This window comes from Stegostoma tigrinum, chromosome 16 (genome assembly GCF_030684315.1).
Source record: "Stegostoma tigrinum isolate sSteTig4 chromosome 16, sSteTig4.hap1, whole genome shotgun sequence".
NCBI classification, from domain to species: domain Eukaryota; kingdom Metazoa; phylum Chordata; class Chondrichthyes; order Orectolobiformes; family Stegostomatidae; genus Stegostoma; species Stegostoma tigrinum.
This window is the reverse complement of record NC_081369.1, coordinates 40100377-40128197: the sequence shown is the minus strand read 5'-3', so window position 1 is coordinate 40128197 and position 27821 is coordinate 40100377. Positions and strand designations below refer to the sequence as shown.

Sequence of the window (27821 nt, the reverse complement as noted above, 5' to 3'; positions counted from 1 at the left end):
GCCAACCTGGTTTCCAGTTTGAAAGTGTTCTCCAATTGGATTGGCTGCTTAGCCAGCTTCATTTTGCTTGGTATGTGACAGAACCACCATAGACATCACCAAAATAAAAGCCACAACAGAAAGAACAGGGGAAAAAGTGACACCACAGAATTTGCCAAATCTTTGAACAGCTTTCAACAATGCCAGCCATGAATATTGCCCTTTGCTATTGAATATTTGCTTGTCTTATTTAATAACACTTTAGCAATTATTCAGACAACTCATTAAAATCCTAAAAACACAGACTAATAAATTGCAAGTAGCCATTTCAAGCTCAGGAAACATCTAACGAAACAAATTTGAACTGTTATAAAGATTTATTTAAAAACCACAATGCTACTGTAATCAATGGCAGAACAAATTAAAAAGGTCACTTAGGAAAACAGATATCAAAATTCTCTCAGTACATTAGATTACTATGAATATCAAAAAGACACAATCTTTGGTTGTCAGGAATTAGCTTCCTTTGACCATTAGACCATCCTTAATGGATAAACTGAATAGGTAAAAACAACTAATTCAAATATTCCTAAAACTGTACTCTACATTTCTCCATTAGAATTCATATCATACAAATTATACTTTGAACTAAAAGATAGAAATGAGCAAAAATTATAGAATTCATGTTTCACAAGAAGGAGTACTCTGCTGAGAGCACAAAATCATGAATGAAGAATAAATCAGTCTGCCAGGATGACACATGTTAAACATGCATTGGCCACAAAGCTCTCAACTGCTTGTTGGTTTAAAAGAACAAACTCAAATTTGAAACTGACCTGGCCCAAACATGTTGGGTGTAGTAAGAGAAGGGAACTAATATCTATCCATGTTCAAACTGCTATTGAAATGTAAACAAACAAATGCAGGTCTTCAAACCTTGACAGGCCTACTTTGCATTTCCTACCAAGATTCTTCACGTACAGACTAAAGTGGGAATGGAGTAGGCAAAATAAGAGAGAAAATGGGTAAAAGGGAAAATGCACAACCACAAAGATGCACTAGAGATTCTTGTGTAAATTTGTGTCTGAAACATCTCTTTCAGTTGGAAGATTTTTAAAATTTTACAACCCAAATTTTTGTTGCAAATTTATCCCATCTACTTTCTTTTTTGTATAATTCGAGATGCACAACACAGACTAGAGCATAAATTTATTATTAGGCAACGGCATTTAAACCTATGAATTTATGCAGCACAACATAAAATTTTGCTGCCCAAACGTGTATAGATTGCATTTGTTTCCATTCAGTGTAAAACTGTACAGTAGTTAATTACCTACTTTGATAAAATGAATGATGTGAATTCAGTCAAGCAATTCAAAGCCTACCTGTCAATCACAAAGTCACGCTTCGGAACCTTGATATAAAATAATAATTTTATTCTTTTGCTTTTAATTATTGACAACCCAAGATGTTAGTGCATCAACTGGGGAAATAATATCTTTTCTTAAAAGTTTTGCTTTTCTTAAAAGCTCAGAAATGAATATTTCCTGAGAATGCATGTGCTGGCTGCATTTTGGCTAGTAGCTATAATAGTTCCCACAATGGTTTACACCGTACACACACGATACAGGGGATCGAAATAAATGAAGGAAATCAACTGAACACGGTATTTACTTAAGTCTACTGAAAGCAATATATATTTAACTAAAATAACACTACTTTAAAATTTTATGTGTTACTTTTAAATTCTTCACATTATGTTTCTTACACAAAAGAATGAAATTATGTTGCAATTAGTTCAGTAGTAATGTACCGGAGGAGGAAGAAAATGTGCTAGGACTACAAACTTAACAACCTTTGGCTCGTTTAACTTTGGAAAAATCCAACTGCATGAGTTATGGACTATTGGAAACAAAGCTCTTCAGGGATGATTCATGCTGGCGAGCTTAGATAAATTTGGTATTTATCTAAATTTTAATGGCAATTTAGTAACCAGCTTTCAAACACTGACGCAAGATTGGTTGACATGTAATTTCAATTTGACCCAATCCTGCCACCAATAGTGCCATACATTGATTTCCTAACATCTGCTGCACTCATTTCTCTTAAGCATTTACAGTGATTAAAAAAGTAGTCTCTAAAATGGCTGATAAAAGCCATCCTCTCATTCTTCCCCACCGCCGTACATCTCAGCGAGTTTTTTGAAGCGTGGTCCCCAATCGTTCAAGTGGTCGTAATCCTGGTCTAAATCAGAGTTGGTGGACGAGTTCACTGAGCTCAAAGATTCTGCTTCTGACCCACCACCTTCATAATCAAACACCAGGAGGGAGTCATAAGGTGGAGCAGTAGGATCATTATCTGCTGTCTTCAAATTCTATGATGGAGAAGGAAACCACAGGGGAAAATAAGTACAATTCCTATCACTGCACAAAAGCATTTTATGATCGTACAATTCACTTAACTTTCACACTTTGATAACGGTGGCAGCTTACCTCATCAATAAAGTTGCCAATCTCATCCGGGTTTGCTGGGCGTGGCCGATACTGTGGTGCCAAGAGTAATGGAGCCACATCATTACGAACAACTTCAGGCCTTGCATCTAAACCTCTGTGCAGTTGACTCAGATCATAATCCTGTTAAACAAGAGGAACATAGTTATATTACCATGTTAGTGTTGGAATATTGATTTTTTTTGCATCTTATAAGTTGGATTAGTGCACTGAGGATGGTGATTTTTCCCTGTGAGCAGTATGGGTGGGATATGCATGCTAAATGCATAAAGGAAACAAAGAGGAATCCACATGATTGGTAGTAGACACAATGCCAACATGATACGCTCCCAATTTGCAGCCATCCTGTTTGAAGATGAGAAATCAGGTCCTGGAAGTTAGGACTATAGTTTAAAAATGGAAAGAAGCATTTTCTGCTTGAAACAGAAAGGAGTAATAGCAGCTGTTACATGCAAAAACCTCTAACAATCTTTAAAGCTTGTTAAGGTGGAAAACCGATAAATGATTGTCAGAATAATACTTCCAAAGCTTTATCCAGATTTCTCTCCCAACAGCACAGAATCTCTTTCATTGGACAAGCCGGCTTTACCAACCAGAATTCATGGGCAGAAGCTGGCACACCCAGTGATCAGCTGAGAACAAGCTACTGGACGTCTAGTTTATTTTCCCATCTGCATACAGCATAAGGGCTTTGCTATCAATACATATCTCTTAATTGCACTCAGGAAAGTGATAGAAAACTGCCTTCTTGAACAGCTCCACTTCACCTGGATGTTGCATTGTAATCAGGAAGAAACAATGATAGAATTACAAAGGCTCACTACTATCACAGATAGTGGCTGAGGCCAAAACATTGCATGTCTTTAAGAAGGAATTAGAAATCACTCTTAGGGCTGAAGGCATCATGAGGTATGCAGTTGGGTGGGGGTGGGAGGGGCGGGGGTGGAGGAGAGTGGAACAGGGTACAGAGTTGGATGATCAGACCTTGCTGAATGGTGGAGCAGACTTGAGAAGCTGTATGTCTTAGAACATAGAACAATACAGCGCCGAACAGGCCCTTCGGCCCTTGATGTTGCGCCGACCTGTGAACTAATCTAAGCCTCTTCCCCTACACTATCCCATCTTTATCCATATCTTACTCCTCCTATTTTCTACTTCTATGTTTCTGTAAGACTACAGGAGGCCGAGGGATGACCTTTGAGGTTTATAAGATCATGAGGGGCATAGATAAAGATGAATAGCAAAGGTCGTTTCAATGCAATTAGCAAACATCATGTAATAGCCTTGTAATGGTGGAGAGTCCAATATGGAATACCACTCTGAGGAGCTTCTGCAACAGTGCTCTCTACTTGAAACAATGCAGACTTGGCCATGAGCATTCAAGCCCATTCAGAAATCAGAACGTACACAAAGGCCATTGTAAAGTGATAGGCCTAGCAGATAACTTCATTTTAGTTCCACTTGTGCCTAATGTGAGAACTGGTATAGTAACAGGATGAAAACAAAATCAATGTTTCTAAATATAAATTGATAATCCTAGGCATTGAACAATTTGGATTCAATAAAGTTAGAGATTTAAATAGTCAAAACTCAAAACTGAGTTCAAAAACATATCCATCCAATTAACTTTCATACCATAGAATAAAATTCTACCATTCCGTATGATTGATATCTCACATTCCAACACGAAGTAGCTCATTTCAAGAAAAGTGTAGTTTAAAGACAACTTTTTTGTGATTGCTTTATCAATGATTTTTTAAAAAAAACCAGGATTAGGAAAAAGCTTTACCAATTCAATTATTATCCTAGAAAATCAGATGGTGTGCTTGGATAGTTAATAATTTTATTACGTGTTACTTTAGAACAAGAAATTTCCAAAAAAAAAACCTGTTGTCAACTTGGAGATACCAATGGTCAAATGTATCAAGGATTCAAGTCCAATTTTGCAGTATTGTACGTCCTGATGATCTGAAACATGAATTCCATTTCTTTCAACAGACACTACTGATCTACTGATATTTTCAGCATTTTTTTGTTTACAAATGTATGGAACTGAACATGGAAATGTGTAATGATTCTAAACTGAAGGTGTCTGGTGGAGTGCCAACAGTAGTAGCACACCACTTAGCCATGTCACAAGTTATATTGCAAGGGTGCTATCAAAGCCATGGCATTGAGTGAATACACAACCCCGAGCTCTTCCAATAGGTCTTCAAATAGTTAGTATTTCACATGGAGTATCTTTTGGTCATTCCAGATGAAAAAAGTTGCTAACAATTTCTTCACTTTGAAATGGCCACTTTTCCCTATTATAAACATTTATTTTGAAATCCATCTTCACAGGACTTATTGTGGAAAAAAAAATTCATCTGAATGTGACATTCAAACAACTGAACGCATTTATTCAATTGTTTGAATGTCACGTTCACATTAACTTGTTTTTCCCCCACAATAAGTTGCGTGAAGATGATGGATTTCAAAATAAATGTTTATGGTAGGGAAAAATGGTCACTTCAAAGTGACGTATTTGTTGGCAACTTCTATCCCTCAATTGAATTCTTGAGTCTGAATTCTGAACTTTAAAAAAAGTTAACTAAGTAATTGTACAGAACTTGCTTCAATGAATTTGTTTCCACAGATCAGAGACTTCAGCCCTTCCCTTACATTACGGCACCCATTGTTATTGAATTTTTGAACGTGTACATTTTGGAACTTTGATCACCAGTCAAGTTTCAATTTTCTTAATGATTTACGACCAAGTGTAGAATTAGCAGTACATTAGTCAAAGCCTTTTGAAAATACCATTCATTTAGTCTAGCTCACGTCGCTTAGATTCTTCTTTTTATAGATGGGACATTTACATTCTCACAGGGTATATCCATTTTATCATCTTTCATGGTAAGATTCATATCTAACAATGCAGTTCTATTTGGAGAAGCACAGGTTAGCTGTGAATAGTAGGGTCCAATGTCTGACAAAGTGTATGATCAAATGCAATTATATTGCTTAAGATATAAGTGAGCCCTTTGTAGAAAATAGACGCCAGAGCAAGTGTGTAGAGTAAGTCAATTAACATAAGCAATTTGCAAAAGAATAAATTTTAAACCCTGATACTAACCTGGTCTTCCTCACCACCACCTTCTTCATCATAATAATAAATGTTGTCCCGAACATCCTCTTCAGGCAGTAGGGGCTCCTTTTTGACATTTCGCCTCCTTTTCACAAATAGCAGAAGCAGCAGCACCAAGACTGAAGGAAAAAAAATTGGAATTTAAACACAAATTCAGATCCTGCATTTGACATCAGAAACACCAAGGAATATAAGCGCTTCTATTCTTGTGAACACAAAAACACTTCCAGCCCAAAGCACATACTAATTTTACTACAACAAACTTCAATTGTGACATCAGTGGCTACTTGTCAAATTGTTTGGTTTCTACTTAGTATTTCAAGAAAGGAATAAAAAACCTACTTATCAGAATGGGTGACCTTCCAAATCCCCCTGTCAAATTTACTAGTTACTAAAATGTTGAATTTAACAAGGGAATGCTATTGGCACTTTTAAGAAATTACTTGGCCAATTTACTTCCTATGTTAACTGGCTGACCTCATTTCAACAAATTTTGAGTATAAAGCACGTTGATAAGCCCCAAATCATTGGGAACACTTCATAAAAATGTAGGTTCTATTTTTGTTTCAGTCAAACTCATGACGATCAAAGTCAGTGCTGTTCTCACTAATATCAGTATAGACCAGTTTGAATAGATCATGATTGAACTTGTGGCTGGCACAGAGTCCCAGATTGTCAAAAGTGTATCTCTTTAAAAATTCTTCTGAGCATTTTCCATAATTACCACATTTGTTGCCTTGCAAACTATCTCCACTAAAACTCTGCTCATACCATTGGTAAGCTGCTGTACAGCTGCTAACATGGCATCTCGATCATTCAGGAATGCTGAATGCTTTTTAAAAGGACATGTTTTGGATCTCTGAAGATCCTGGAGGAAGGGAATTCTCTGTAAAACAGGCCAGAAATTTGCAATTCTCTGCTAACCATTCCTCAAAGTATACAGTTTTAGTGAGAAATCCAGCAGTAAAGGGAACAAGCTCTGTATAAGTGATCATGACCATAACCCGATTATCAATGGGGAAATAAATAAATATTAATGTTGATCAATCATTACTTCATGATCAGAAATAGGGCAAGGTTACAAGTGATATGAGTAAGATAGAGCCAGAGTTTTACAGCCTGGAAGCAAACTGTTTGGTCCATGCCAACCATATTCCCAAACCAAACTAGTCCCACCTGCCTGCGTTTGGCCCATAGCACTCGAAACCCTTCCTATACATGTACTTATCCAAAATGTCTTTTAAACATAGTTGCAGGTATGGCTACAATCACTTTATCTGGCATTCATTCCACACACTAACCAATGAGTAAAAAAAAAATTTCCCCTCATGTCATTTTTAAATCTTTCTCTTCTCACCTTAAAAATATGCCCACTAGTTTTGAACTCACACCTTGGGATGAAAGGCTTTTGTTATTCACCTTATCATATGCCGCTCATGATTTTATAAACCTCTAGGTTACCTTTCAATCTCTTACATTCCAGTGAAAAAGTTCCCAGCCTATTTTTAAAATGCAAAACCTCCATTCCCAGCAATAACCTGGTAAATCTTTTCTTAGCTCTCTCCAGTTTAATAATATCCTTCCTACAACAGGGAGACCAGAAGTGCACGCAGTATTTCAGAAGTAGCCTTGCAATGTCCTGTACTACCTCAACATGGAATCCCAACTTTTATACTCAAAGGTTTGAGCAATGAAGGCAAGCATACTAAGTGCTTTCTTAACAAAGCTGTTTGTGATGCAAATTCCAAAAGAATTATGTACCTGAAACCCTAAGTCTATGTTTAACAACACTATCCAGGGCCCTACCATTAATTGTATAAGTCCTGCCTTTGTTTTACCAAAATATAATATCTTGCATTTATTCAAATTAAACCCCACCTGCCACTCCTCAGCACAATGATTCAATTGAGATCTCTTTTGTAATTTTGAAAGAACTTTTTTCAATATCCATATACTATTAATCTTGATGTCATCTGCAAGCCTACTAACCATGCCTCCTATATTCTCACCCAAATCATTTAGAAAATGACAGGCAAACTAGTGCTGATCTCCGTGGAACACCACTGGTAACAGGCTTCCAGTCCAACTCTCCAACACCATCCTCATATGGTAAAGCCAATTTTTTTATCCAACTGACATACTCACCCTGAAGCCCATGCGATCTAACTTTACTAATTAGTCCACCATTTGGAACCGTTTCAAAGGGTTTACCAAAGTTCAAGTCAACAATGTCTACCACTTGGCCCTCAATCTTTTAATTTACTTCCTCAAAAACTCAATCAAGTTTTGAGACATCATTTCCCACAGATAAAACCATGCTGACTATCCCTAATCATTCCTGGCCTCTCCAAGTGCATGCAAGTCTTATCTTTCAGAATGACCAATAACTTACCCACCGCTGATAGACTCAGAGGTCCACATATCCTAGCTTCTGCTTACAGTCTTTCTTAAATAAATCTAAGGATGCTCTCTTTCAAGCAGAGGGCAGCAAGGGGAGATTTAATAGATATTCAAAATCGTGAAGGGTATTAACAGTTTATTAACAAGAAACCTGAATAACCGAACATTCGGCAGCCAGAGAATTACCAACCCCTCCCCTGCTTCAAGCAGCAACATAATATGACCTGGAACATATTGCCTGAAAAGGGTGGTAGAAGCAGACCTAGTAACAACTTACAAAAGGATATTCAATAACTACATGGTGTGGAGGTGATGGTGAGGGGTAATAATTGCAGAGCCATGCAGAAAGGTATTGAAAATTAGATTAAATTTCTTATCTCTTTCAGAGAGCCAGGACAGGAACACTGGTGTATGGCTTCATTCTGTGCTGTAACATTCTGTGATTCCTAGAACCTTCAACACTTACACACACTCATTTAATATCACTTTATCAATGTTCAAATAGCAGCACTTATGGGAAAGAGAGACCTTATTTTTGTTGGAAATCAAATAGCAACAACATAAAATTACCCCAAAGCAATGATGGTTGAAAATTTAGAGTGCACATTATCAAATTAATTCTTCAGATGCAAAAATTTTTTATTTTAAGCTGCATGTGAACAATACTCACGCAGTAATGCTAAGATGGCACCCAGGATAGCCAAAATGCTGGAGATTCCAAATGCTGCAGCAGCTATCCTCTCTTTACATGCTCCATTGTCATGACAGTCACAAACCTGCACCTGCAGTCCAGTGACCTGGGACAGCTGTGGCCTTCCACTGTCCGTTACTTTCAAAGGAACTTCATATATGCCAGGCTCAACTGTTTTCTTCAGTAGTAACATTACCACATCATCTGAAAAAGGACAAAAATATTAAAGTGTCTGATAGGTTTCAACAATCCTGAAAACGATCTCACTCTGTTTTTTAAAAGAATGTTCTTTGAGCAATGCATTTATTGCCCACCCCTAATTCCCCTTGAACTGAGTGGCTTGCTAGGTCACTTCAGAGGGCAGTTAAGAACCAACTATTGTCGTGGATCTGGAGTTAAATGTAGGCCTTCCCTATGACAAAAGTGCACATTGATTGTACCAGACGGCCTTGCACGTCTATGATGGGTTTATGGCTGCCAATGCAGAGACCAGATTTTAAAGAGGTTAATTAAATTTAAGCTGCCTTGCCCATACAGCACTGTATCCAGATTAGTGGTTGAGTGGCATTGCCACAACACCACAATCTTCTCCCATTTCAGACAGGATGCCACTCCCAAATGATGTCAACTGATGCACACTTCAGGCACACTGCACTAAATGGCACCAACCGTTGTCTGTGGGATTTTAAAGGGACTGCTGTAAGTCAATCCATAAAAAGAAGGTCAGCTAGAAATGTTGTGGTACCCAAACAGTCCTTCAGAAATTTGTGTTAGCTATAGCTGACAATGTGTAGTTGTGTGTCCTCCAATTGCAACTCATTATTACTAGCTTAGCTCCTTCCAACAGAACCTAGATTTCTGCATTCAACCACAGCTTCCTGTCAGCACTGGTTCAGACATTAAATTAGAAAGCAACAAAGTCGTGGTTTGCAAAATTTCCAGGGAAACATTAAGCAGTGCAATTCCTTCTGTTGTCCATATTAAGCTAGCATTTAGGATCTTCTTAAATCTCATCTCCCAAAGCCAGCAGAGTTCTTGCCTGGCAATTAAATTGTCTTCACATGCCATAAGGCCCTGTTACAGATGGCAAATTTTCTGCTGAATGATCAAATTCAAATTAGAAAGATTTTGAAATTTTCAGGTCAGTCATGAATCCCTTCCCGATTTCTCAATTTTTACAATTTCTGCAATGTGAAACATTCAAACAGGATTCCTCATACATTAGCCTTTTAAGCTTCTCCCCGTTTAACAATACCTTTGTAGAAACAGCCACAAGGAACTTCTCTATATCAATAAAAGAAAAGTGTTTGATCTAATTCTCAGTCATTTCTCCCATTCTGTCTTTTCCCAGTTTTACATTAATTCCTTGTGCCCATTTGTCAAACATCTTGAGATGCTTCGTGAGGTTGAAGGCTTCAGGTAAACTCACATCTCTATGGGAGTGGGGATATGGGGACCACAAACATTTCCTTATGCTAATCATTCTCCAGCAAGTCCCAATGTAGGGAGATGTACAAGCATGTTGTCAACACATTCAGATGGGAAGAAAATATTAGAGAAAGAGAAAGATCAAAGAGATTGGGAAAGAAAGAAACAAAAAGAATTCATTATTTCAGTAAGAGTCTCCCTTCAAATACAAGCTGCTTACTATTCTCCGTGTTTTTGATTGTCCAGTTTTGCTCAGCTCCATGAGCTGGCTGCACAATGTACGGAAAAGTGTTGGGTGGGATATCTTTGTCCAGAATGGTTACATTGACAGGAAGCGGATTATGGTTGCACACACGGTTTAAAGGAGCAGTAGCAATGGGTGCATTGTCATTGACGTCTTCAAGCTCCAGAAGGAGGGTCCCAGTACCAGTAGCAGGTGGAGTCCCTGTGGAAACAAATGGAATTCTGAATCCTAAAGCAGAGCTTGGTGGAAGTTCAACACTCAACTGAATCAATCGATCCCTCTTTGTGCAATCACTATGGATGGTATAATCTTAATTCAGGAAGGGCCCTAGAAGTCTCATTAATCACAGCATCAAATTTACGTTGAATGACTAGCTTTGTTGCTTCTGCTGCTTATTCTATGTCATGTATGAGAAAAAACAACTTTCTATTGTAAGTCTTTTGCTCGATTGAACCTCTCTTTCCTCGAATTGGTATCACGTGAATGCTCGAGATTTATCTTTTCCATTTTAAATTTGCTACATTTCCACATCAGCCATTAATTTTCAAGACTGAAAGCTGAAGCTCCTACTTTCTTATGGAAACAACAGAATTATCAAGAGGTCAAATGCATGAAAGGGATTATTTTCCATGTACACATTTCACTTACAAATAAAAGCCCAAGGGACCGTCCACATTCAACACGGTGAGTGTTACTGCGGACGACAGTAATATAACTGATAAGGAACAGAGAGTACATTAGTTACTGGAAACTCTGAAGTTATAGCACTTCAACTTTGTTTTCATCCTTTCGCTTGTACACAGGGTTCTGCTACATATCATGCCAAAAGGTTTAGACCTTACTTTTTTTTTCTGTTATTCATAAAATTCAAACTTTCCAAGGGCATAAATGGACATAGTTATCACTTTTTTAAAAATTGTCACACATTAAAACTGTGGGTAGTACAATATGCCTAAAGCGGATGGAAAGTAGTCAGTCATTCTTTTCCTACAGAATAAATAAAAAGGTGATTTAACTTTAGGGCAGTGCAGTGGCTCAGTGGTTAGCACTGCAGCCTCACAGCGCCAGGGACCCGGGTTCGATTCCAGCCTCGGGCGACTGTCTGTGTGGAGTTTGCGTATTCTCCGTGTCTGCATGGGTTTTCTCTGGGTGCTCCGGTTTCCTCCCACAGTCCGAAAATGTGCAGGCTAGGTGGATTGGCCATACTAAATTGCCTGTAGTGTTCAGGGGTGTGTGGGTTATAGGGGGATGGATCTGGGTGGGATGCTTCAAGGGGTGGTGTGGACTTGTTGGGCCAAAGGGCCTGTTTCCACACTGTAGGGAATCTAGTCTAGCTGTACTAAAAGAAATTAGAAACAATAAAGTTCCCATTTCAGAAAACAATGAGAAGCCACAACATTAACGCCATTAAAGTTACCCAAGAACATGAGTATACAACTACCGTTATTATTTCTTCCCAGAGGCTTGCCTATCTATGCAGAACAGAAGAGTTATGTATCATGTAATTGCAAATGTAATTTTGGCTTCAGTTTCGGATATTTACAAACCAATATGGTTTCAGTGGAGATAAATTAATTTTAAATGCAATACACATACTGTGATAAACAGTGTAATTTAGAAGCAAGGTGAGGAAATGGGAAATAACAATACAAATTAAAATTTTTACAGTTTTTTGCGCAGCGCACTATCCCAACTAATGTTTGTGCCTCTGCTGGAGCCATCTCTTTTCAAGAGGATTTTAAAAAGGACATATTCTTGTGGGATGGCCAGGCCTAAAGTGCCTGAAGTTGGAGACGATGCAGAAAAGCAAGAGCGTGTTAAAATGCATTTTTTAAAACAAACGGGTTTTTCAAAAAGGGCTCTAAATCAGCCAAGGCTATTTGCATCATTCCTCATGGTTATGTCATGAGGTAAAGAAATATTGCAAAGTCACCAGGAAAGAATGCTAGGCTATTAAGATATGATTAATTGGGTTTGCTCACACACACAAAAAAAGTACTCACCATCATCATAAGCGAGTATTGTTGCAGTATATATGCTGTTCTCAACATATGGAGACTCTCTGTCCATTTTACTAACTAGTTTAATGATACCAGTATCTGACTCAATTTCAAACCATTTTGCTGGGTCACTTCCCATTCGGTATCTGGAAAATAACCACAAAGCCCTTTAAAAATCTGAAAAAAAAGAGCAAAGAGCAGTTTCCTGTTGAACTCTATCATCTTGCATATATTTCCAATTCACAATGGTGGAGCAGTCAAATACTTCAGCATGGAATTACAATTCCTGATGCAAGCTCGACAACTGTATAATCGTGTCTGAAAAATGTACTTCTTTCAAGACAACTTAAATAAGCATTACTTGTTCTAAAAAAAGCAACTTTGTATTAAACACATATAAAGCATTTTATTTGTTCAGTGAATACTTAATTGCATCAATTTCACCTCTACTAGAGTTGGAAATAATGGATGTAATTGCAATCCAATCACAATGGAACTTGATACCTAGTCAGGTGTTAGGTGGTCAGGAACATGCACATGCCATTCTTCTGGGGATTTAATGTGTAAGTGTGGCAGAACAACAATGATGTTACAATTTCTATCAGGAAATAAAAAGAATTCCATCATTCAGGGCACCAAGGTTGGATGGTATTAAGAAAGAAAGCCAAGTTTGGGATTTAAAATCTCACCACAATTCAGTGGCGTTTGTTTGCCAGGTAGTGGGATGCTAAAAAAAAGGTGAGGAATTCCATGGAATTCAGGTTTCAAAAAAAAGGAAAAAATTCAAAGAAAGAAACTGTGCTTTAGTCATCTTCAACTCATTGAAGATGTGGGTGAAAATGAGTTATTTATGTTTCATCTGTGTTTTTACTCCCCCCACCCCACTCATGATAAAACATCATACAAATAGAGGTGACAATACACAGGAGGATAGAAGATGCACAAGTAATACAGCAGAAGAGACCTTAAATCTCTAAACAGCATGTATGAATGTCAGCTCCCAGACTGATGGATCAAGCCTTCCAAAATATTTGCACCACACAGAGGACTTGTGTGAAAACACTGCAGCTGACAAGCAACATGGGGGGGAAATCTGATTCAACATGTTTTGGTGACCATCCATGACAAAAGGCTGACAATGACATGAACTGCTGGTTCCATAGACACATTTGTGCTGAACTTGCATTGGTCTCTCCGGTCATGACAGAACATGTGGAAGACGAAGTCACTTACAGATTAGACATAAGGAGTCAGTGAATCGTCATTGGCTAAAGCTGCGTTGTAATTTACTGGAATTAAACTTCATGCACTTAAGCAGAATACAAAAGCCTGGACTCTGTGCTCAGCAGCAAAAAACAAACTTGTCTCTTGCTGCAAATCTCTTTTTCTTGTTTAAAAAAAACACAAAAAGATATAGCAGGATCCAGACTGGATTTCATCTACTCTGGCATGGCTTCAACTTTGGCACCATTGTGGGGTTGAGCTAAAGTACAAGCAGACACATCAGCCCGATTGCAGAATTCAAGACAGAAAAAAAAACGTCAAATTGACATATTTAATTATTTTAACTCCCATACAAAACTTCTTGCATACACGTAGGATTAAGGGAGAGCGAAAAGAAAACAAATTTAAATTCATGAACACTCACGAAAGAAAGATTAGCAATTGTGAACTGACCAAATTTTAACCAATTCAGGACATTTTGTAACAAACGAAGGAGTTAGGTCCACCATGAAGCATAAATATTTCCAAAAACAGGAGCAAGCAACCATTTAATGCCTTGGCTATCTCAGCGTTGACTACATACTTTGTTCCATTTGCTGCTGGAAGCTTTCTGCACTGATAATACTATTTAACCAGTATAAGACATTTTTACCAGACATTTGCAAATGGGAAGTCGGCACTACATTAAAAACATTACTACAAATCCATTTCATACCTAACAGTTTGGTCTAGAGCATTGTCAGGGTCCTTTGCTGAGCAAGAGGTTACTGTACTTCCTACTGGTAGATTCTCAGACTTCTTGTCAACCTTAGTTTCTGGATCAAATATTGGTGCTTCATTAACATCTAGTACATTGATGATGACTGTAGCAGAGGAAAGCGGCATGGTTGAGGTCAGAGGTATTTGATTCCGCACTTCAATGATCACCCGATGCTGTTTGCTCTTCTCATAATCCAAGGGCTGTATCGAGAAACAAAGTTCAATAAACTCACGCATGCAATACTGAACGAAGAGTTATTTCAACGCGTCACCTTAAGTGACAATGTTACTAGCAGAAAATTAACAGAATGGAATAGCTGTATTTTCAAAATGAGTTTGGGTGGGTGAGAAATGTTCCCCAAGATGTTAGACTCATATCACCACCAAATGCCATTAGCTGGAACGTTTGAAATTCTGCAGACCTTGAAAAACAGCAGGACCAATTCTCCTAATTTGTATCAGCGTAAGATAAAATTGCAGGCTGGGGCTGGTTGCTAGCCCACACTTTGTACCTGGCTGGCATTATTATGTGGATAGGATCCAGTCCTTCTCAATTTTTATGATGTCTGATGAGATTGTGGCTTTTTCTATATTAACCTCTATAAGACATCCAGGGTCAGGTTTGTAATGATACAGCATTCTGGAAGTCTACAAATAACTATGTAACACTAATCTGACATTTCTGTTGACTAACAGCCCAACTGGCTGGCTGTTCACTATCAGATTGAAATGTACAGAAAACAAGGAGGAGGTCTTGTACACAGAGCAACAAATGTCATCGGTCGTAAAAGCACAACAAAAAAATACAACCTCACCCATGTTTCCTTTTGAAAAACAGAAAATCTCCTTGGATAAATACATGCATACAAGTACAATGTATAAAAATTATTATTTTGGTGGATGTATAATGTGACTGGATCTGGCAATCTCGTGACCTAGTTATGTAGCTTCACTCTGCAGTGTGATTCCAGCGTGGATAAATGTATATCGTGTGTTATGGATACGTAGTTGTTTGGCATGGCACAAGGGGATTCTAATAATGTCAAATGTGGCAGACAGTGGGTCAGGTACAACTCAAACGTTGCCTGTTTCCCAAAAGGGTCTGACCATTGTTTGTCACAATGGAATAAGGTTGTCTGGACTGGGCAAAAGCACCACTACATCTTTTGATGAACCTATTTGTTCACAAGACGACTTCAAACTGATCCTTTGTCCTGCTGTCTGCATGCATATTGAACACATTCTTGTACAATTTTCTCCCATTTTTCCCCAAGAACACATTGTGTGTGGGGTTGTGGTGCCAAAAAAGTTTGATGATGGAGGGGTTTTGTAGATTTCTTGCATTTTTTGTCCTCTTGTAGAAGGGGAATCCACATTTTTTTGGCAAGGTGGTTCACAAAGTTTGCATGTGCAGAACTTTCCGCAGGTGTCAAAAGACACAGCCATATTAGAAGCACCACCTAAATCAGTTTGAATTCATTTCCAAAATGCAGAATATTTTTACATTTTCTGATAAGTAGATGTATCTACGGCATTTACAAACAGAATGGAATGCCCTACCTTAACTAACTTAAGGACTCCATTATTGTGCAAATCAGTCTCCATTGTAAACTGTTGTCTCTCATTTCCAAAAACGATGCTGTAGTTTGCTTTCCAGCTGGGTGAATTAGGCTCATCTTTGTCAGTTACAGAAAGACTTGTTACATCATAATCGATTTCATTTTCACGTACTTCTACAGTAACCTGTAAGTCAGAGAGATAAAAGTCACACGGGTTGGTGGGGGAAAGCAGATTAGCAAAATGCCCCAAAGATCAAGTTCAGCCTAGTTTGCTGGGATGGTCACTGAACCCTTCCAACAGTTAGCATGCCCTACTTCAGTTCCAAAATATGCCCTTACTCCTAAAGGAAACAAATTCCTGCAGAGCTGTTTCCAGATCCAACCTTTGATATATTGTTCAACTAAGTGCTCATCTTGTGGGAGCCCAGTGTCCCTTGAATAGTATTACAGAAATTCTACTTCCATCTCATTCATCAACAGCAAAGAGTACAGGTTTATGATCCACCTTATCTAATCAGATGTGGGGAGTCTGGAGCAGCACCCAAAATTTATAGGCAACAGGCAAATCATCCCCAGTTACTACATTCAGACAAACAGCTTGAACTCATTAGATACAACAAATACCTCTTTAGTCTCAAATTGCGGAGCATTGTCATTGGTGTCAGTAACGGTGATTATTGCAGTAGCTTGGGCAAACAAGCCAGCCCCTTCCATATCAGCTGCTCGAATTGTAAGTGTATATTTATTTACCAACTGACAGGAGAAAAATGAAATAAAAAAAGTTATTATTTGCAAGTACATTAATGCACTCAGTCAAAAGTCATCCTCAGTTTGGGCTACATCTGATCAAAGAAATCTTATTTCCTAAAGACCCTGTTTCTAGCTACTGGCAGTTTGACAAGCAGTAGCTAAAATGACATTGGAATTGGTCGTGCCTGCTGCATGTACACACCCTTTGGTGGGTTGAAGAGGTACTGGATGTACATGTGCACACTTTGACAATCACATCAGACAACATCTTGTTAAAGGACAAACAGGGCCATGATGTAATTGCCAAAATGTTTCCAACCACCTTCAATGCTATGCTCTGATACCATATCAACCGAGGGATCAATACATCCCAACAAGCTGCTTAACATTTTAGTAACGAGCCCTTCATCACCACACAACAGGTTTATCTATGATCACTCACCTCTCTGTCAAGTCCAGCACTCTGCACAGTTATTAATCCTGTTTGTGAACTAATTGTAAACATATTCCCGTTGGGTAATTCTGGTTCTTGCTTCAGAATTGAGTACCTAATTATACCATTCAGAGAATCTTTTTGGTCTTTGTCAGTGGCTGTTATGTTCATGAAGGAGGTACCTACCAAAACAAATATTAACACATATTGGTTACACAAGACTTGGCATATTGATTATTGCCAAATAGTGACTCATTGCTCTTCTCTGGAATAGTGCTTAGAGATGTTTCAAGTCCATTTGATAGGGTACATGGGACTTTGGTTAAATGTTTCATTTAACCTCTTCCCTCAGTGAGTCACTGGAGTTTCAGTCTACATTCTGAGCTCAAGTCTCTGGAGTGAGACTTGAGATCACAATCTCAGTCAGAAGTGGAAGTGGTACAAACTGAGCCACTGCTGATTTTAACATAGAACATAGAACATAGAACATAGAACAGTACAGCACAGAACAGGCCCTTCAGCCCACAATGTTGTGCCGACCATTGATCCTCATGTATGCACCCTCAAATTTCTGTGACCATATACATGTCCAGCAGTCTCTTAAATGACCCCAATGACCTTGCTTCCACAAATGCTGCTGGCAACGCATTCCATGCTCTCACAACTCTCTGCGTAAAGAACCTGCCTCTGACATCCCCTCTATACTTTCCACCAACCAGCTTAAAACTATGACCCCTCGTGCTAGCCATTTCTGCCCTGGGAAATAGTCTCTGGCTATCAACTCTATCTATGCCTCTCATTATCTTGTATACCTCAATTAGGTCCCCTCTCCTCCTCCTTTTCTCCAATGAAAAGAGACCGAGCTCAGTCAACCTCTCTTCATAAGATAAGCCCTCCAGTCCAGGCAGCATCCTGGTAAACCTCCTCTGAACCCTCTCCAAAGCATCCACATCTTTCCTGTAATGGCAGAGGAGGCCAGAACCAAATCAGTCATAATCTTATTGAATGTTTGAGCAGGTTTCAAAAGCCACATGTCTCCTTCTGCTCTCCCACCTTAGCATCCATGTTCCTAATGAGTACAATTGCGTGCAGTTATTATTACTGCCACACTATGTTTCAGCTGGCAGCACTGTCCTTACTGATTTTAAAATGCAGCCATTTTTTATTACATCGAAGATTAGATAGGGTGCTACTTTGATAAGCAAGATGCAGAATGCTGAATGTTACTACAGTGAAGGCAACAGTTTTAAGCATGAACCAAGTTAGGCAGTTTCAGCCTGGAGAAGGTTCTGGGACAGGACCTCGTAGCTACTTCAAACTGCTGTAGAATTCCCTGTGCAGATAGGCTTTCATGCTCAAAAGAAAGCAAAATCCACCATAATGCAGAGCAAAGCATTACAGTCTAACATTTTAAAAGTTACGCCCTGAAAGTAATTGCAGAAGAAAATTAAGATAACTAAAGGCTTGGGTATAGCTTGTAACCATTTACTTTGATATTTAATATAGGAATATGGGAATAGTCAGCCACGACTGGACCAGATCGAGGAATAGACACCCTACTCCTTTTAAAGTTTCCCCCAAATCAAAAAGATGTAGCTCAAGAAAGTGAGAAACTGATTAAATGCATTACATTGCATGGAGTGTTCAACTTTTGTTAACTGTACCACATTACAGAACTTATACACTGAAGCTTTTCACAGAGTGTAGCAGCACTGACATCTGCAGCAGGCTCAAGAAGCCAAAAAGCCTACTCTTGCTATTATTTCCTATGGTCTAGTGACCGGGAGGAGCTCACTACCAATTGTCAAAAGTGGTGATACCTTGGCAATCAAGCAGCATTACATTTCAGGTCCAAATGCCTAATGAGGCAGAGTGGCAGCCGAGAGGGAATGTAAGGGAAGCAAACTTTACATTCTGCATCATGGGATGGCTGATCCTAGTGTCAAAAGACTCATGGGTCAAGAAGCAGCTTGTTCAGCTACATGAAGACCCATGGCAGAATTTTTCAGCCCCGTGTGAACAGCATCTTTGAGTTGATGGACAGCTAATGATAGCAGCGCATATAAATTTTGTCCCGGAAATAGTTTTCACATATATGGCCGTAGGCCCACAAAATATTTCGCTCCAACTGAAATGTCAGTTCAACATGCAATTTACACAGTGGTCATGAAAAGTCTACATATAGAAAGCAAAAATTCAGAATAAATAGGCAATGAAATTTTCATACAACAGCTGTGAAAAGACAAGACATAATTAAGTGCAACAACACAGAGGAGTTACAAGAAAAAAGTTGGACATATTTAATAAGATTGATGGCAAACTTTTGACTCAGGCAAAATTTCAATGAGATTTTTGAATACAATCTCCAATCAAAGCTATAAATTCAACTATGTGAACAAGTACAAATTCAAAGAAAAGCAGTCTAAAACACACCAGTTAATATATTTTAGACTGGGATATCAGTGTAAAACAATATGCCAGCTGGTGTATTCGGGAGTAAGAAATCTGATCCGAGACAGAAATTGCCTAGTTACCAGGTGTAGCCCCTTCTGCAACATATCCATAGAATGTTGAAGAGGTAAATTCAGGCTTGTTGTCGTTCTGGTCGATGACTTTGATCATTATGTCCACGGGTTGTTCAACATTATTTCCATCTGAATCTTTTGCGACAGCTATCAGCTATGCAGAATGGATAGAAATAAAACCATTAGAATAACTGATAAACCTTGCAAAAACAACTTTGTAACACCAAAAAGCAATGAAAATCTTGTACAGCATACAGTCTCATCAGCTGACTAACGTTTTCCAAGAAATAGTAAACTCACGCAGATTGCCACCACAATTCACAACAGAAGGCTGCAAGGCGGCAGGGAGCAGTATAAGTGAGGGCATGCTTAGGTGAATCGTGTTCAGTGCAAAGTGATGGGGCTGTGTCCAGCAACAGGATGGTGCTAGGGATGGAAAGGGGAGGTGGAGGAGGTGATCATGTCTGGCAGTGGCTGGGGATATTGTGGGGTGGCAGGGTGGAAACAGGTGGTGGCAAGTTGGGGTCATATGCATTATGTCTCAGAACGTGTATCAAAAACTTTTTCTGAGCAGTTAAGTATTTCACTCTAATATAGACCACCAATTTGAAAAAGGATATTTTTGAAGGGTTCCAGGAGTTGCTGAGGAGAATCTTTCATCGTCCATGAAATTCCTTCAGTCTGCAAGAATGGGGAATTTGCAGGGTCCCTGTGCACAACTCCCAATGTGCTTCAGAAAGGATTGTCTGATCATCAGTACATACAGGTCTTGTATATTTCATCTTGAGGGTTAGTAAATCTACACATCCCTGTACCTGATGTCGGTTTTTAAATCCAATAAAACAAACATATATTCTGACCATCAATAAGTTGTTGCAAACAGTAAGAGGATGTCCTTCTTAGAAGAAAATATTGGGATTAAAATTTCCAAGAAACTTGGAAAAGTTTTCTGTCTCATATTTTACGGTGAGTATGAGCTACAGAATTCACTTGTACTTAAATGTGTAATGCTCATGTATCATTAGCATGAATTGGCGGAGTCTGCAACAAATAAAAGCTCCCAGTTCCAATGAAATATGTTTCACACATCAAATAATTCAACAATACAAATAAAACTGCTATAAAAGAGAAAAAAAAGTTTAGTCTTTCCCCAAAACTTTTTTTAAAGAAAGGAGGAGAAAAGAGACTTAACAACAACATTCAAAATAATTGTGCATTGAGGAGTGATGACATTAATATAATTTTTTTTTTATAAAAGGCAAATTTGCTATCATCACAGCTATAATTATTTCTTCAACGCCTGGATAAATTACAATACAACTAGGGATGGGGGACATAGTTGGAGTTAATATGCCCAGAATTAAAAGCTTGCATTGTTGCTCACAAACATTTTTAAAAAAGTACTGCTAGCATTTACAGATACAAGAGACTTCTAATCTTCTTATCAGACTTCTTCAGTCCAATCAGACTTCTTATATCTTGGTCAATATTGCATTCCATCTATCTAAACGATGCGGCACACTTTCCTATAGGGATCCTATAATACTAGAAATAAATTAAGTGATGTTCACAAGTGCTTAAACATAATGCACAATTGTTCTTAATTTAATTTTCAAAATGAAAAGGACCTTGGAGTGCAAGCTCATAGTGCCTTGAAAGTGGAGTCACAGGTAGACAGGAAAGTGGTCAACTTTTCAGGCCAAAATCCTTCATTGTTGACTTTCCTGCTCCTCAGATGCTGTTTGACTAGCTTCACGTTGATCGACTCTAGTTTCCAGCATCTTCAGTCCTTACTGTCTCCAAAATAGTGAAGGTGGCATTTGGCATGCTTGCCTTTATTGGTCAGTGCATTGAGTATAGGAGTTGGGAGTTTAGGTACAGGATATTTTTTGGTTAAGCCATTTTTGGAATATTGTGTGCAGTTCTGGTCTCCCTGCTACAGGAAGGATGTTGTGAAACTTGAAAGGGTTCAAAAAACATAAGAATATTGCCAGGGTTGGAGGATTTGAGCTAAAGGGAGATGCTGAATAGACTGGTGCCATTTTTCCTGGAGCGTTGGAGGCTAAGGGGTGACCTTAGAGGTTTATAAAATCATGAGGGGCAAGGACAAGGTAAATAGACAAGATCTTTCCCCATGGGTGGGGGTGTGGTGGGGAAGGGGGAGTCCATAACAAGAGGACATAGGTTTAGGGTGAGAGGGAAAAGATTTAAGAAGGGACCCGAGGGGCAACGTTTTAACACAGAGGGTGGTGCATGAATGGAATGAGCTGCCAGGAGGGAAGTGAAAGAGGCTGGTACAATTCCACAATTTAGAAGGCATCTGGATGGGTATATGAATAGGAACGGTTTAAGAGGGATATGGGCCAAATGCTGGCAAATGGGATTAGATTTATTTAGGATATTTGGTCGGCATGGACGAGTTGGTCCAAAGGGTCTGTTTCTGTGCTGTACATCTCTATGACTATTTGGAGCAGTCAGTTTATGGCTTGAAGTTAATCTAGCAAAGGTGGACAAAATCAAGTTGGAATGTATGCTGAAACAAGTTACAATGGATTGTGCTGACCAGTGTTTTTAAACGCAAACTTTGAACTTCTCCCACAATTCTAAGTGTTCCAAGTTAAATGGAACGGCTCCAATGTATGAGGGAAGGCCTCTATATTAACAGTATGTAGGACTCGTTACTGGATCAATGCAAACAATAACTGAAAGTAGTGAAAACAACACCAACACCACCGAGAGGATTTGAAGAAACAAACTCACTTTATATGAATCTTTTTGCTCTCTATCTAGAGGTGAATGCACATAAATTGAACCATCTTCCTTCTTTATAGTAAATAAGCCCAGAGGTGGCTCATCAGCACCAGGTCCCTTGATAAAATATTGCACAGGAATTTCTTTTTGCCAACTGGACTTTATCTGCAAAAACAAAAAAAAATTAAACATTGAGTGCATCATTTTGAAAGCTGTTAGTTCCAAGTCTCAATAATTTTAACAGTGCTAGTGGATCTGACATTGAAATGATGAAAAAAAGAGAGAAGCTTCGGTTTGAAAAATAATCTAGAGCATCAAGATTCACAGTCCCTTGACTATTTATTAATTCTAGCTGGAAAATGTGGATCAGAAATTCAACAGTGCCCATTTCTGACAGTGCGTCAGATTTAATCTATAATAGTATAAAGAGCTTAACAGCTGCTGATGTGGAATAGCAAAAAAAGCATCAGGTAAGGTAGATCATGTGATACTGAGGAATGAAGGTCCTAATGGACTCCTGCAGAATTATGCTTCAATTAATAGAGAAATAGAAGATCAACATATAGTCATCTGGTAATACATAGCTTGAGTACTGTTGAAAATAAAAGAGACATTTTGCCAAAGCTTTTCATCTTGTACTCATCAGGCCAATTCACCTGATTACCAATGAAGGGGAGAAACAATATTTATAGTCAAGGACAGTGTTGATTGGTTAATAGGTGGATTCTAGTTGGTAGAGATGTTGCCATAATGAGTGTAGCAGTTAATGATGATTGACACTGACATCTGATTGAGGATGGTCAGTTTTCCTTGCAGCATGAAACACAAGTGTGCTGTAAGCTTTATATGTCAACACACAGGACCTGTTCTTTGCACCTGTTTTAATTCAACAAAAAAAATTATAAACCGTTCACTGGCCATGGCATTGCCCATAGAAAGAACCAGAGTCAACCTGTCTGGCTTGAAATCAAAGCATGTCAGTTAACATTCAATCATCATTAACTGCTGTACTCTCCATTCTAAATGCCTCCACCAATCAGCACTCTCTTCAATATGAAAATTAAATTTACCCTTCATTCGTATCGTTGCAAATTGTTATAATAAGTGAAAGACAGAAAGCTTCAATAGAACATGTCTCCAATGATTATTTATTGTACATTAATTGCACTATAGGGAGGACAAGATCGCACTAGATAGAACGTAGAGGCGATTCACCAAAACGTTAGCAAGGCCAGAGCATCTCAGCTCTGATGAAACATTTGACAGGATGGGAATGTTTTCTTCAGAGCAGAGTAGGCCGGAGTCAGTGGGGTGTCGGGGATCTGACTGAGGTCAACAAAAAAGTTTGACGGGCGTAGAATAAACATTTCACTTTAGTAGAGGGGTCATATCAGTAGGGCTACAGCTTAAAGGGAAAGACTTTTCTCCCCCCCCTCCCCTCACCAGAATGGTGGGTATGTGGAACTCACTGTCTGAAAGGGTGGTAGATGTAGGAATCATTACAACATTTAGATAGTTAGATGATCGTTTATAATAATATAAAAACCCTACGGTGCAGAAAGTTGTCATTCAGCCCATCAAGTCCACACCTACCCTCCCAACAGCATTCCACCCAGACCCAGCCCAGCATCCCATCCCATCCCATCCCCACACATTTACCATGGCTAACACACATAGCCTGTACATCTTTGGACTGAGAGGGAAAACGAGAGCACCTGACAGAAATCCATGCTGATGTGGTTAGAACATGCAAACTGCACATTGTCACCCAAGGCTGGAATTGAACCAAGACCCCTGGTGCTGTGAAGCAGTAATTCCACCACTTCAAGCAGCATAACAAAGGCCATGGGCCAAGTGCTAAGAGATGGGATTAGAGTAAAATAGGTGCTTAAAGAATGGCATGAACGTGATGGGTCAAATAGCATATTACAGCACAGAATGAGGCTATGTTTGCACTTACATGATTTCCAGCCCTTAACTGTCAAAAGCAAGCAGAATTGAGTCATAATATTTATAAACAACCAGCAGCACAGGGGAATTTAATATGGGTTCACAACGGGATCCCCAGTGTAATCTGTGATGTTACTAGCTGCCAGGGTGGTGGGGGTGGGGAGAGGCACCAAACAGAGGTGGAGAGGGAGACTTCTGATATTTCGGAGAAAGTTCATGTGAGCACTTGCTGAATGACTTTTGGAGGGTGGAGAAGCCACTAAAATAAAAAAAGGGAACACCAGCTGCCCCACATTCAACGAAACAGCCACTTGTGGGATGGAGATGGGACTTCCATCTCTGACAGCTGACAGCCAAATCAGGAGCCAACAGCCATTCAGAAATCATCTCAGGCATGCATAGCACTGGACTGGGATGAGTGAGTTTATGTAGAAGTCAATGAGTAACCAGGCCAAACTGACTAGCCCCCGTAGTGGACAAAGGGGGGAGTTCCTTCCAGAGAACATTGGGACTGGTTAAGGAGGGCTGTTACCAACCTACTCAAACTTACTGAGCTGGTGTCCTGTTAGAGGTCTCTCCCACAGTCAGTTAAATCCCAGCAACAGCAGGGTAAAGCCCTCAAACAGGAATTATCGATGACTTGGGTTCACCAGTAGACAGGCTGCCAACCATCACTGGCCACTGGTACAATACCAGTGGAGTCCAGCCAAATAATCTAGTCATTTTTAAAAAAATAAGAACAGCTTGGAAATATTGCTACAAATATTTGCACAATATTATTTTGTGAAGAACCTTTTGGAATTTTCCAAAAGAAACATATGATTGCAACACAGAATGATGAAACAGCTACAAATCGTTAGGGGGTAGAAAATAGTCACTTTGAGGCATCTTGCAAAAAGATTTAACTTAATTAGCCTGACATTTTTGGAAAATATCAAGCTACAGGCCTATTAAGGAATAATAGCATCGCCGTAGTGTATGTAGAGAGTTTAAGTCAGGTGGTAATAAAAGCCATAAAAAAATGCAGTTCAAAATATGTCAGAAATTTTGTTTTGAATTCATAGAAGACCAGCTGACAGAGGGAATATAAACTAAAAATTCATTAAAATATTTTGCGTAGTTTAATTTGTTTATCGTCTCCTGTGTTTCATTGACAGTTTCTTCTGACTGGCCATTCAGAGTTAGTTGCAAGATAAGCTTTCAGTTTTGTCTTCTCCAATCATGGTTTTCTTGTTTTATTTGTATACCCTACCTTTTTAATTCAGAATTGTTATTTGAAGTCTGAAATGAATAGAGAGATGGCAATGCATTGAACAAGAAACAATTTTCACTGTGTCAAAGTCTTGAAAATAGCACACAGTAACAACATTTCTCTCTTCACTGCATGTGGCTCGTTTTTGCAGTGCCTAGTATCTTAAATTTCTTTTGTTGTTCTTCAAGGGAAGAATCTGAACGATTGGTGCAGTAACTTTATGTTGCTACAAAAATGTTGCCATATAACCACATTTATACACGGTAATGACAAACCTGTATAACAAATTTGGGATAATCTCCTCTCTCATTTTCTGGAAAGTTGATAGTAGGAATTGTCCATTCTCTTTTCTTCCTTCTCAGGGAAGAGCCTGCCGAATGTTGAGACCGCATAATCAGGACTTTCCCAGAGTTATCATCAGAGATTTTTGGCTAAAATGCAAAATCAGGGCATTTGACAGTGAATTCAATGTTTCGGTAAAATACTGAGGCTCTCTCAAAAAAGGAACATATATACATTTAAACATTAGACACTAAATTTACAAAGAACATAGAATAAAATATTGACACTTTGCTACAATTGCTAAAACAAAATGAAATTGGGTTATATCTGGATGGTTCCAAACATGTCCAAGGCATGTTTGTTGAGCAAGCCACATGAAAATTACAGAAGTCATAACTCTTCACTAAACATATGGCTGTAATGTGTTCACAGCACTAAAGAGGGGGATGACATTTACTTATAGGAATTTTTTTTAAAAAGTTACCTTTTCTCCATTTATTAGGACAGTAATGGCAGCATCCCATTTTTCCTTTGCCTTATTATGTGCCATAACAAGAAATCTTGTTTGGTTTTGTAGGGACATTGCATTTTTAACAGAAACTCTTCCATCATTATGTATTTTGAAGCGGCGATCATCTGTTTCAAATGTCACATCACTCTGTTCACTGCAGTCAAAGTGAACTATTAAAAAAAATTAAAAAGAAAGCAATTATTCAGACCAATCTGTCAACAGTGAACGAGTCAGTTCAGGTACATATTGAATGGCAGTCATAAATAAAATTACAAAATGTTCCTTTTGGATGGACTTTGTACTGCTATCACAAGATACAACAGAATTCTCACTACAGATTTAATCTGCCCAGCAGTATATACACCTGGGTCACTCTTCTATCGATGCCTCACTGAATTCTCCCTGCAGCTTTAAATCTTCACGTTTTATTTTGTTTCTCTCCTCAATTCATGATAGTACTGATAATTTGCTAGATTCTAGTTCCAATCACACACACAACATGCAACAGATACACACCTCAGTGAGCAATACGAATGAGTAAGTGATTTTGGAGCATTTAGTAACTGGTGTATACGTGGCATGATTAATACCATGAAAATGTCGCAAAGTGCTTCACGAGATCCTTATTGAATAAGGATAATAAAGTGTGACAACAACAAGCAAATGTGATACCAAATCAGGCAAGCGGATGACTAAAGGCTTGATCAGATGGGTATATTTTAAAGGGCTGTCTTAAGGAACACCAGAAAGGTAGAGAGGCGGAGAGATACGCCGAAAGAAAGAATGAGAGAGCTTAAAGCTTGGACATGAATTAGTTAGAATTAATAAAGGAAATGAACTTCAAAAGAAAACATGATCCTGCCCTATTCTGAAATAGAGACACAAGTGATCAAAATCCCCATTGCTGATCAACTGCAATTCCCTACTGTCCCTGGAGATTAACTAACTTTGCACAAACTAAGGCTAGGATTTAGTGCTCCATGCACTGGGGGTGTAAGTGACTTCAGAGGTGATGGATCCTTGTCCTGATGCAGCAAACTTGCTTGCCGGTTAAGATCCAATCAGCCACTTTAGAGCTGACTGGCAAGTCTCTCAGCAAATCATAAGCTTTGATATTGAAGTCCCACCCCACCAGATACCACTGATTAAAGCTTTGCCCTGCAATGGCAAAGGACTGACAAGGCAAATCTTGCCAAGAGGCGAGAGGTCAAGGGGATTGGAGACAAGGATTGATCTTTTGCAGCCACCTTCATCAGCTTCAGAATGGAACAAGTAGAGACAACAGCCCTCCACTTCTCAACTCAGCAAGGTCAGTACATTTTCCCAGCCCTGCTGGGAAACAAGCCAAGTTTCTCAATTAAAAAGTACTTTGGACGCTGGAGATCTGAAATAAGAACAGGAAGTGCTGGAGGGGCCGAGCATGTCCAGCAGCATCTAAGGTGA

The 27821-nt window shown here is 38.9% G+C and overlaps 1 protein-coding gene across 1 annotated transcript in view; it reads right to left on the bottom strand.

Annotated features, from left to right (window-relative positions):
• Positions 1 to 337: 337 nt before the first annotated feature.
• The window catches only part of cdh31 (cadherin 31), a 41405-nt gene continuing 13921 nt past the window's right edge, over positions 338 to 27821 (bottom strand). The window contains exons 3-16 of the mRNA XM_048546840.2: positions 26352 to 26548; positions 25861 to 26016; positions 22393 to 22548; positions 19642 to 19786; positions 17117 to 17289; positions 16549 to 16677; positions 15926 to 16108; positions 14322 to 14566; positions 12386 to 12528; positions 10359 to 10583; positions 8690 to 8914; positions 5608 to 5738; positions 2472 to 2612; positions 338 to 2353 (exon numbers count right to left, since the gene is read on the bottom strand). Of these exons, the coding sequence (XP_048402797.2) occupies positions 2144 to 2353; positions 2472 to 2612; positions 5608 to 5738; positions 8690 to 8914; positions 10359 to 10583; positions 12386 to 12528; positions 14322 to 14566; positions 15926 to 16108; positions 16549 to 16677; positions 17117 to 17289; positions 19642 to 19786; positions 22393 to 22548; positions 25861 to 26016; positions 26352 to 26548 (2459 nt within the window). The 3' untranslated portion in view covers positions 338 to 2143. The remainder of the gene's footprint in view (positions 2354 to 2471; positions 2613 to 5607; positions 5739 to 8689; positions 8915 to 10358; positions 10584 to 12385; positions 12529 to 14321; positions 14567 to 15925; positions 16109 to 16548; positions 16678 to 17116; positions 17290 to 19641; positions 19787 to 22392; positions 22549 to 25860; positions 26017 to 26351; positions 26549 to 27821) is intronic.